At 44.6% G+C, this 11,816-nt stretch overlaps 1 protein-coding gene across 3 annotated transcripts in view; it reads right to left on the bottom strand.

Moving 5' to 3' along the window:
* The window catches only part of LOC143010966 (F-BAR domain only protein 2-like), a 34,283-nt gene that overhangs the window by 8,421 nt on the left and 14,046 nt on the right, over positions 1 to 11,816 (bottom strand). For 2 of the 3 annotated variants that reach the window (XM_076163585.1, XM_076163587.1), the window contains exons 8-18: positions 10,809 to 10,905; positions 7,413 to 7,457; positions 7,181 to 7,250; positions 7,054 to 7,078; positions 6,811 to 6,867; positions 6,142 to 6,199; positions 5,838 to 6,013; positions 3,602 to 3,626; positions 2,546 to 2,590; positions 1,675 to 1,714; positions 1,446 to 1,528 (exon numbers count right to left, since the gene is read on the bottom strand). In XM_076163585.1, coding sequence (XP_076019700.1) covers positions 1,446 to 1,528; positions 1,675 to 1,714; positions 2,546 to 2,590; positions 3,602 to 3,626; positions 5,838 to 6,013; positions 6,142 to 6,199; positions 6,811 to 6,867; positions 7,054 to 7,078; positions 7,181 to 7,250; positions 7,413 to 7,457; positions 10,809 to 10,905 — 721 coding nt within the window. The remainder of the gene's footprint in view (positions 1 to 1,445; positions 1,529 to 1,674; positions 1,715 to 2,545; positions 2,591 to 3,601; positions 3,627 to 5,837; positions 6,014 to 6,141; positions 6,200 to 6,810; positions 6,868 to 7,053; positions 7,079 to 7,180; positions 7,251 to 7,412; positions 7,458 to 10,808; positions 10,906 to 11,816) is intronic. The other variant, XM_076163586.1, reaches the window with a different exon arrangement.

Genomic DNA, 11,816 nt, shown 5'->3' with positions numbered 1-11,816 from the left:
CTGCGTGCGTTAAATCATGTCTGTGTCGAGTCACGACAGGAAAATTGTGCATATTTTTAATTAATGAGCATCCTCTTATCAGGGATAAATGTGCTAAGCAGTGACCTGTGATTGGGAGGGTCTTTAAATCTGCGCTAGGCAAACATTCCTTTCAGACACGCACACAATCCTGAGTATCAAAGCCTGCGACAGCATGACTAAACTAATTAGCCGGGGTATCTCCAATCTGAAATATCGTGCAAAACATGACGGATTGGCCGCACATGGAGACCCAGCTGTTTCAAACACTGTCTGATCAACTAGGGGGGGGTGGGAGGGGGAACACACACTTTTCTCTTTTTTTACCTGAGGCGTCTGGCAGAAAGACGTCTGAGTCATTGGTGGACAAAGACGGGGACGGAGGGATTGAGGGGAAAACAGACGCGAGGTCTAACAAGGGGGGCAGTAAAGAAGAGTAAGAGCATGGGTGTAGTTTAAGAGGGCAGAACCAACTGAACAAAAATGAAAACATCAGGTAAATCAAATGCAAACATAACAGAATAAACTCAGCATAAACAAAAGAAACAAATCAAACAAGGTTATGTGAAAAATCACAAACAAACATAGGCATAATAAAAAATGTATCCTGAGCTGTTAACACCGCGACACTGCGTAGAGAGATTTAACAGGCCGGATCATAATCGGGGCACTTTACGATGCTCTTTTGACTTTTAAGCTGGGACCTTTGACAGTAACAAGACACTGTTTGACAACATACGTGCCAGTGGGCTTTATAGCTGACCCCGCTGACCCCAACTAGGTGCCAATTAACTGTGGATTACGCTCGGCCCAGGCAATGGGTCAGCGCTAATGTCACTCTGTTTAAACACTGGTGTCAGGCACGTAAAGCCTGAGAATCGCACTACAAACCCCCATATGTGCTGCCGTAGCCCCCGGAAAAAGGCAAATTAAACAAAAAGGCAAATTTGTGTTGAGAGGGATGTAAACGATAGACATGTTAAAGACATCTAGATGGACGTGATCCAGCGGGGAACCCATTACACTTTGGTACCAGTCAGCCTGAAGGTGGCGCTGGCCTTGGGTCTATTCACATCTATCCATATAGGCCACACCCACTTTAACTAAATAGATTTTGAATATTTTTCTTAGTATTTTGGGACCAGGTTCCTCCCTCTGTGACTGCAGTAGGAGTAAAGAGAGGTGAAGAAGACTACATGACACAGCAAAAGAGACAGAGGGATCAAGACAAATAAAAGAGCGGACATTTTATAAAAAAAACACACCAAAATCTTAAAAGAAAGAAAAGAAATCTGACTTTTCTCTAAGGAATTAACCTCGTACTAGTGGAGAGAAGAGAAAGGGCATTTTACAGCAGTGAGGATCAGGTGCACGAACCGGCGACGAAGAGGAATGGAGAGAATACTTATGAGTTGCGTTGTGGCTACCTGCTGATGAAGGCACGGAGGAGGTGGAGCCTGCTAAGGCCGGGCTGAACGGGTCCAGGGACAGGAGGTCGTTGTTAGTCAATCTGAGAAAGAAAGAGAGGGAGAGAAGTGAGGAAGCAACACAGATACACACACGCACACAACAGACCAGTCAAAGTGAATATTCCAAACGAAAAGGTGGCGGTCGTCAGCATGCCTGTGTTACCCTCTTGGCAGGGGTTGTACTTACTCGTACGGCGTTGGCCCTCTGCTCTTTGCCAGTTCATCACCTGGAGCGTGAAGGAAAAACAAACGGAAAAATGAAGACCCCCGCAGGCCATTTTTCCCCGGCGCTGACAGCAAATACACATTCTCAGCAAGTCAGAAAAATCTTTCAAAAATCCAACACACACAAACACAAAGCCAGAGCGATTCCTCGCTGGCTGCTGACACACACACACACCATAGGTTGCTGTTCAAGCCAAGAGGTTTTCACCAGCTAGTGTTGGAAGAGCGTTTGCCAAGAGTCACAAACATAATACATCACACCTTCGACCAGAAACACAAACTGAGGTTTTTGGGGCGACCAAGTGAGAATCAGTGATCTGCCACGTAAAAACTGGCAGTGAGAGTAAAGTTAAGGTGTTATTCTTTATTCTGCCTTACGTGGTAAAAGGTTAAGGAAACCTTCGCCCAAATATTCAGTTCAACCCGAGCAGTTACCTTAAATAAACCCTTAAGGTATCTTGTATTTGTAACACTTTACAACAGGACTTAACATTTCTAAATTATTCGAAGAACCTTTTGTAAAGTGTTACAAGGCTAAGCGAGAAGAGAGTCCCCTTGAGAAAACCCAAATAAAAATAAAAATCCTTAAAAATAAGTGTCTCCATGTTAAGAGTACAGCAAGAGAGGGCACAGTGTCAGTGATTGTGTAATAGCTGTGTGTTAGATGATGTTAGCCGCCTGCAGCATCCGTGTCAGAGTGTCCTTTGAGGGGACGGAGATGAGGGCTGTGGCAAATAATTTGAGGGGTAGAGGGGGGGGAGGGGGAGGAGGAGGAGGAGGAGGAGGAAGAGGAAGGGTTGGAGGGCGAACTACTATAGTGAAAACATACTCACCGCGAACCTGAGCCTTAGAGCTTACAGTGGATACTCCTGAGATCCCTGAGCGTATATAGAGTATACATCTATCAACGCCGTTACGTTTCAGTAAAACGGTTGCAGTAGCAGAATGTGCACACATGGAAACACTGAGTACGTTGTGTTAATAACGGAAAACGAAATCTTTGAATCCACGATATTAACTTGCAGTCAGGATGTTTAGATCCTGATTTACGCTGAAGTTTGTACGTGTATAACAAGAGTTATAATGAATTGAATCCCTATGACGTCCTAGGCTGTATAAACAGGACTCGGCAGGAAGTGCGGTAGGGCAGGAAATGCATGTGTGTAATGTTTATGCCAACTGTGTACGGTTTGAGACAAGCGACTACAATAGCATAATCAAGGTCTGCACATCAAGGGGTAGATGATGCAAATCACCGTCCGGATGTTTTCTATTTAGCGGGGGATTTTATTAAACGTGATTATGTAAATGAGCACAGCCACAAAGGTTCATTTGAATGATGCAATTTCAGAGGTTTCTTGTGTCTTAAAAGGCGTTATTGAGATTTGGGAGGCGTTTTTCAATAACTCCTATTCTTCTTCAGGTCCTCAGATGCGAATACGTGGAGCTTTGCAGAAGTATAAATCAAGCTTTAATGGGAGTTTAATTGTATTTGTGTGTAATTTGAATGTGCATGTAATCGTTCCAGTGTCAAACAACAAAAATCAAATGCAGCAAAACACGCAAAATGGTGGCAGTTTGCACAGGAGAACAGATTGTTTCTGACATGCCAAAATATAAACAGCTAATTAAGCTATTAATCTTATTTCTACCCTCGGAGGGAAACATCCCTCGAGCACATACACACAGAAAAGGTCTCTTATTTACTTTTTCTTGGGATATGTTGGTTTTGGCGAGCTTTCTGGATTTTCCTTCTTAAAGACAACCTCTTTAAAAACAACTAGGGCCAAGAAAAATGTCGTCGAGGAGTTGTACAGTTAACCCCCCTCACAGTCTCACACACACACACACACACACACACAGGTCAGACAGACAGAGGAAATACTCACTAGATGGGTTCCTCCGCATTTGTCCCTGAAAACAAAAAGGGGCAATGATTAATCAAAGATGCATGACGGGCCGTGAATTTTCTTACTCACTTATTTAATAGATTATTCTCCACAAAGGACACATAAAACACACTGACACCACACAAGGTTTGTACTAACTAAACACACACAGTGTGTTTGAAGAGCGTTCATCATATTTCTCTGTACAGGCTCGACTTTTTGGAAGCTCTCACATGACCTAATCCTTCATTCAGAATTCATCTAAAGCAGCGATTCCGTCTGAGCAAACCAAAGTTCATCTATTGCGAATTCAAATTTTTTAGTAAATAAGATATAACAAATGAAGGAAAACCCAATTTTGCAACAAACACATTGCCACAACAACAGAATTCTCAGATTTTAGTTGTTTTTGATTTTCAGGTGCTTTGGGTACAACCAAGAGGTCCACACACCGCAGCTTGAGAACCGCTCTGTAGTCGTACACTGCTATACAACAACAAATAAGGTTTTAATTATATTAAACCATGACACAAGAGCAAGAAAAAACTTCTGAATGGTTGAAGGCTCCACGTCTCACTACAAAAACGACATATTCATGATCCCCAGTGGCAGAGGGAATTTTCCACTTCAGAGTGTCAAAAAGACGGTAAATCACAAGAGTTCACTCTCCACTCACACATACCAGACGCTAAACCTAGGGTGAAAAATTCAGCAGCGCAAAAAACTGTTGCATCTAACCCCATAGGATGATCAATCAGGGGAGCGTGACCCTCCCCGGACACTTCACCAGCCGCTCAGGGACGCCGATCTCTGAGTCACACAGGGGGGTTACGTGCCACTAACTCAATGGAAACTTAAGAGTGTCAATTTCAACAAAAGACTTTATCTGCATAAGGAGAAGAGTTGGGGGTGTGAGACGGGAGAAGCGAAGCAAAACGGGTTTAAGGGACACAGCTAAAGCGTTTAACCGCTGTAGCGCTGGGAGGCCAGGGTTTAGTCCCACAGGCGCTAAGCGGCAAATGGGTTCAATTACGGCTCTTGCTGGCCACACACACGACTTCCACTGCTTTTTCAATAAAGGAGCGCGGCGGAGGGGAAGCGAACAGGAGGAGCAATGAAAAAGACATTGGAAAGAAAAAAAAAAAATGGGCTGTGGAAAAAGAAAAAAGAAAAATCTCTCAATAATTCACACCAGATGATGCAATGTTCATCACCGTGTTGGATGTGATGTTTTCAGGACAAAAACATTTACGTCCAGAGAAAATAGGAAAACAGAGTAAATATGTTTGATCCGCACAGACGAGGAGAGCGATAAATATATAAATTTAGATGTTAATTAGAGTGAAGCACAAAAACAGTGGTTGGAGTTATTTTGTCGTTCCAGTGTGAGAAAGTAATTGTGGTAGAGAACAAAGTTAAAAGGTTCGTGCTTGGGTGAAGACCTTTGCTCTTGAATCTTGTTGAGGCGTGAAGAAAATGTTAAAAGCACCGTCTGTTAATTCAGTCTGATGCACGTTAAAAACACAGATTTGTCTGTGGAGGCAGGGAAACAATATTTGTGCGAACTGGGAACCACTACAGAGTTTCTGTCTGCAACAAGTGGCCTCCAATAAAACCAAAAGGAGCGAAACCGAACAAAGACGTGAAGGAAAAGGCTGAGGTGCAACGCAAACAGCGAGGGGGGGAAACGGCGGTGAAAGCCAGAGGAGAGGGAGAGGCCGGGTGAGAAGCCAAAGAAGGGGCGGGGGGGGGGGGGGGGGGGGGGGGGGGGGGGGGGGTGTCGTGACATTGGCTTGATGTGCAGCCGGGGGATCCCCCTTTGTGGCATCCGAACCCAACCTACTGTTCGCAAAAACAACAACAACAAGCGGCTTATTTCACAGGGGTGTTGGTGAACTCGCTCTTGAGTTCTTGTAAAAGGAACTGAACTCCGCGTGAAAACTTAAAAAAAAAAATGAAATTTGTGCTAAACGAGGGGGGTCGGTGGGGTGGCGGGGGATCACGTAAGGGTTTCCAGAATAAATACGGGAAAGCTTCAAACGAGGGTGAGTAATGGTGTACGTCTCGGCGAGGGACGTTACATACAGTATTCTGCTGTTGCCCTCTAGTGTTGCTAGGACAGAGCACGGCAGGGACAGCAACAGGTCTGTGTGTGTGTGTTTGTGTGTGAGTGTGTGTGTGATTTAGAATCTTTGGTGTTGACCTCAGTGTGCCCCCCTCCCCCGTGTGGTTGTACCGAGGTGGAGGGCGACAGGATGATGTTCCCGATAGAGGCCTTGATCTCGTCGATGTTGGCTCGTTGCAGATGCGTGCCGTTGTTGGGCTGTACGGGCTTGATCTCCACATGGAACTTCCTGGGCTCGTCCTCGTCCTCGGAGTCGCTGGACGAATAGAAGGAATTCTCTTTGGCATGTGAATGTAACGGTTAAGGTGACACGGCAGGAAGGAAGAGAAAAAAAACGTCGGCGCGCCACAGAAATCACGTTTTACGAGCTGAACTGAGGAGCGCATTGCTGTAGTCTAACTCGTGGAAAGGATATCGTTTTCGTTGGCTTCTGGTCGGATGCAGAAGCCCTCCGCATCCACTTGTGGAACATTCTAGAAGAAAAACCCCAAAAAAACGTAAAATTAAATGTTGCCCACGTCTTTATAATCACTTATAAAACAACTAAACAACTTTTTCTAAGGCAAATTACACACACAAGTCCCATCAAAATACTCATTAAATTGTAGTTATAATATAACAAGTAAAAGAATAGAATTAGATTAGCAAATAATATAAATACAAATCGTGAAACAGTTAATAGTTTTACCTTTTTATTTAACTGTCTGTTAACTTTCATTTATAATCAAATATAAATGCCATTTTTTTTATTATTTCTCTGCCTGAAAGTTTTATAATCAATGCAAATGTCCTAATATTTATTACATTTACTATTAAAATGGTATTAATTTTGATCTTAAAGAATCCAAATGGGTTTCACGTGTATAAATCTTCCCAAAAATAACAGTGAACATATTTGCTTTAGACTTTATACCAATGCAGAAAACAAACACAAAATGTATTGATTTTGTCTGTATTTAGAGTACAAAACACCAAATTTACATAATGTTATCAACACCTGACATGTACTGTAAACAGCAAGTCACTGTTCATAAGAGTGTGTGTGTGTAAGTGTGTGTGTAAGTGTGTGTGTTATCCAGCTTACGGCATTCTGGAAGTCTATGGCTCCGTAGTACCCAGGGGGAGCGCCATTGGCAGTGTTCTACATGCCGAGACGGAGAAATAAATGAATGAAAGAGCAAAGTTACAAAACTCACAAGTGGGAATGAGAGAGAGGTCACATGCATGCAGCGCTGTAACACACTGCAGGAGGATGTGAGCGAGGAGCTTTCCTACCTCCTACTGTTTGAAACCAAAATAACACAAAGCTGAACACATTTTTACTCACAGCAGCTTCGACTTCTGTGGACTCGCTGGAAAACACAAGGGTGGCAAGATAATGAGAAACCCTTTAAAAAACGTTACAGCTGGAATTAAAGGTGCATTAATTGTGTTGCGCTGAATGATTTACTCACGTGGAGTCTGTGTCCTTGTCTTTCCTTCTTCCTGGGATTCCAAACGGCTTCCTTTTTCTTGGTTTGGCACCTTGACGAAAAAATTATTTTCCCTTTTAAAAATTTGAATTGAAGGCTCTCAATCTAAAATGTGTGGGTTTTCCCAATTTTCTATAAATGCTTTACTTACTAAAATGGCACTTTAGGCGTGTTTGTTAAAGAATGACTTCATGTAATTCTTTTAATTTCTTACCTTCAGTAGCAATTGCTGGATTGCACTCCTCAAACTCAATAGGTCCTAATGAGACAAAAAAAATCATTTAGGTTCATTTGGCATGGGAAGGGTCAATGACCCACTGCTGTGAACGCTGTGAATGTACATCACGCAATAATCACACACACAAAACACACACACACGCACGCACGCAAACACACTTTGGCAAGTGCGCGGCATGCAGTCAGGCGTGCCGTACCGAGCACGTACACACACAGGGCTAGGCTGATCCCAGAGGGCAGACAGGGTCAATAGCAGAGTCAACTGTGTGTCTGGTGGCCATCATTGTGATGTGACACTCCCTCCTGGGAACACAAAACAACTACGCAACAGCACACACAAACAAAAACTCCCACCTGGGATACACAAATCACCAGACTCATAAACTAATTTCTTTTTCTAAATTCAATCAGCAGAGCCTTGAAACAGCAGGTATGAAGACTAAGTGGAGCTGAAACTAAACCTGCCCGCACGGGACACGCAAAGTCACTAACCCTATTACAATAAGACAAACAAGTCCAAGATAACATGCAGCAACGTGTTTAAAACCACATGGACAAATCTGCTGGGAGACATCCTTCCCTCTGGCATGCAAAAATGACCAGACAGCAAAGAGAGCAAACTATAAACCTAATGAAAGAACATGATGACGTACACACACACGTACACACCCTTCACCCCTGAGCTTGGACCCACTGCAGTAAGAATGGCAACCCTAATCTGATTAATAGAACGTAAACTAACAAACTGTCATATGTAACTTCAGTTGATGAGTGTGATGTGGCTCGGAGCACAACCAGCAGTGAATTTATTTTAAACCAAAAAAAAAAAATTGATGCTTTAGGTTATACATCATTCATATGAAAAGAACCCGTGCAAAAAACAACAAAGTTCACACTTAATTTACTCTTCATCAATTATACACATTTACCTCCAAGCCTCTGCACTCGGACTGTCACGCTTCATGTGTGCCTCCAGAAACATTTATGGAGGCTTTTTCAAAGGGTCTGGCACTTAAACACACACACACACACACACACACACTTTACACATGGACACACAAACAGGCACACACGCACACACGCTATAAGCTGGAGCAGAACGCAAAGGCAAGACATGCGATGAGTGTGCATGTCAGCCGGCAAAATTCAGGAGGCTGGACTGTGTCTGTCTGCGTGTGCGTGTGTGCGTGTGCGTGTGTGCGTGTGTGTGTGTGTGTGTGTGTGTGTGTTAGTCTGACTGACTGGGTAATGTTCATCTCAATCACTAGAGGGCAAGACAAAGGCCTCAGACAAATCATTACATTACACACTACAATAATATCGACAATTTGGATCTTGAAAACGATATTTAAAACATTTCTAATTAAAGAATAGAATGCAATTTGTGCTCTAAACGAGACACTGTGACTAAAAAGCTTAATAGCGTGTATGATTAGTAGAGGGGGAGAGACGGGACAGAAGCCTCTGGCAGTATTTGCACTACACCAACATGCCTTGACCTGAAAAGAACAAAGCCAATGATATTTTACTCCGAACGTATACAGTAGCCTCGGAGCAAATAGCCTCCCTAGAGGACGCCCGTCGCCAGCAGAATCGACACATTGTTTGGCGTGTGCAATTCTGAGTGAAGCGCAGGGAAGCGGCGAGTCACGAGAGGCGCGCATCACGAAGCCAAGTGGAGTGGATGAAGTACACTGATGGACTAGCTGCTCTTCTGTGCAATATTGGGGCTGCTTCACTTGCCGCCGCGTCGTTTTGCGTTTGCCGTTCAAATCACCACTTCCTCTCCCCCCCCCCCCCCCCCGTGAGACAAATGGAGAGAGTAGAGAGTGTGCAGACATGGTGATTTCATCCTCCCCCGGTTTGGTTGCTACGCCAACACAAAACAGGTAAAGCTGACCGCACCGGGAGAGGAAACCATCATCAGCATATTGTTTGAATTTGACATCATGTTTCATTAACAGTGCCACAAAACCAAAAGCAATAAAAAAGGACCTGGAGAGTTTACACGTTTACACAATTGCACATTAATCTGCGCTTCAGTGTCTGGGAGGTATCACATTCTGCCGCGGGCCCAAATAAAGAGAAAGCCTTTTGCCGCCAGCATCCGACTTCTTCATCTGACAATATTTATGCACGCCGACTGCCAAAAAAACAAAAGCAAAAAAAAGTCTAAACACCAGACGCCGGAATACGACTTAAATCTGGGCAGACATTAGGAACCGTTTAAACATCTCCCAAACAGACAGGCGACTTTGTTTATACAGAGTGAAGATGTTTCGTTTCTCTCGGCTCTCTGCGAGGGAAGCATGCAGTCACGCATGAATGGAGAATGGGTTTTTTTTTTTTTTAAATTGCATATGCTTCACATGGCACTGGGAGTGGAAGGGGGTGGGAGGTGGGGGGTGGGGGGGGGGGGGGGGGCAGTTTGCGTGTCTGGCCCGCCGCCAGTTGACAGCTCAGCTGGATATCGGTGAACACTCCGACCTGCCCCCCCCCCCCCCCCCTCCCTGCCCTTCGCCTCGCAGCGTGTCACTTTGGGATTGTTTCCGCAATAGAAAGTTTATTCAACCTCTCTCTCTCTCTGAAGGCGCTGGACCGGTCGTCCATTCAGCTATTTAATCAGGGGACGGCCAGGTTATTTTTCTGACAGGGCCGCGACTGCTGTGCAATCCCTAATGAACAGCTTGATACGAGAGGAATTTCCTAACCGTTTTGGGCTCGCCTCAATTAATCCCGCTGTCCCAACTAACGGGGGCCGGCGCTCCTTGGTGGCGGCGTCTGGACACTGGGGGTCGGCGTTGTGTGTACACACAAACACAGCAGAGGTGAAGCCTTTGTGTGCGTGACCCGGCGCACTGTAATGTAGTACAAGTACAGGAAACGGCTGGATTAATTGGATATTTACCGCCGGGGCCTCCTGCCGCGTCACGCACATCGCAAAAGTAATTCCAATGTAAAGCTTTGGAGTTATTAAGAGAACAGCGAGAAGTACTGACTTGCTTGGTGTTAATGAGAAGTAGGTGTGTGAGTAAGAGCCAGAGATCGAAGTGTGTGTGTGTGTGTGTGTGTGTGTGTAGGGGAAGGTGTTAAAGAGTCTAAGGAGTTTTCCTGTGATTATTGTGGCATGGCAAAGTTTACACAAGCGTCATTGTTGAGCCCTGACCTCCAGAGTAGGTTGGTTCTGCCTGCTTAGTCTTCAAGCGCAGCAAAGCCCCCCGTGTGTCACATGCTTACTGGAATGCCGAGCCCTGCCTCTCTATACACACACTCCTTCCTGCCCCGCGAGGAAGCAGCAGCCAAACACCTGACTGCGCCGCTACTTCACACAACAACAACACACGCACACGCACACAATCAAGACATGGCTTACCTGGTCTCTCTTTGCCCGTTCCTTTGCTCTCGGCCAGTTTCTGTATAAGGCCTTCGACGTTGGTGTTCTCGATGTTCCCCACAAATTCATTATGGACCTGGAAAAATCCCAGAAAAATCCCAGATCAACCACAGTAGAGTCAAATGACAAATGAATTAGCAATCAATTTACAGCGATCGCTTTCATTTTGTGTCATTCCACGTTGTCCTTTTACAGAAATGATAATGTTTCATACATTCTACCAGATGGAGGAGTTTAACCCTGTAAGTGCTGGCTGTGGCAGAACTCCAGCAGGATGTAGTTCACCGCATTTTGGCTTTGTCATATAATTTACTTGTCAGCAAAAGCGTCTGCGCTCTTACATTCAAAGAACCGAGGATTTGTGAATTTGTGAATTGACCCAACATTTTCTTCAGTTGGTTTGTTTTAACACATTGGTGATTATGGAAATAACGTTTTCTCTCTGCTGATCACTGGCTGTTACATTAAGGGTTATAGTGGTTAAGTAACAAGAGAGTTTTGAGACTAAACATATTATTAAATGTACAAACTGTTCCCCATCAACTAAGAAGCTTTAATTTACAATTTACACAATCGAGGAGTCACAGGTTGGGTCTTAGGGGATTTGATCTTTGACAGACAGGATGGGTGACAGCATGACAGCACACTGCTGTTACTGTTGTTGTTTCCTCTGCAACCCCCGAGCTGCTTCGCCTTTGCTTGTTGTTCCCAACATTCCTGTTTGGCTTGGAGACATACTTTGCTATCGTTCTATTGTGTCAGGATGAATTATTGTTGTTGGCTGTGCGGTCTTGCTGATGCCCCGCGGGCAGTGTCACATGGAGGATAGTGTTTGTTTGCTTGTTTGTTTTGGACGTGCATGTGCGCTTGTGTGTTTACTGAGATGGAAGCCAGAGCGAGCGGTACAGGCCGGCTCTGTGCCATCTCAGCAGACCATTTAGATGTGCGTGATACTGTAAGCGCAGAGTGGCTTCGCTGCCTCCCAAA

This window comes from Genypterus blacodes, unplaced genomic scaffold, assembly GCF_046128005.1.
Source record: "Genypterus blacodes isolate CSIRO-AG114 ecotype Tasmania unplaced genomic scaffold, CSIRO-AGI_Gbla_v1 ptg000133l_1, whole genome shotgun sequence".
Lineage (NCBI taxonomy): Eukaryota > Metazoa > Chordata > Actinopteri > Ophidiiformes > Ophidiidae > Genypterus > Genypterus blacodes.
This window is presented reverse-complemented; position numbering and strand designations above follow the sequence as displayed.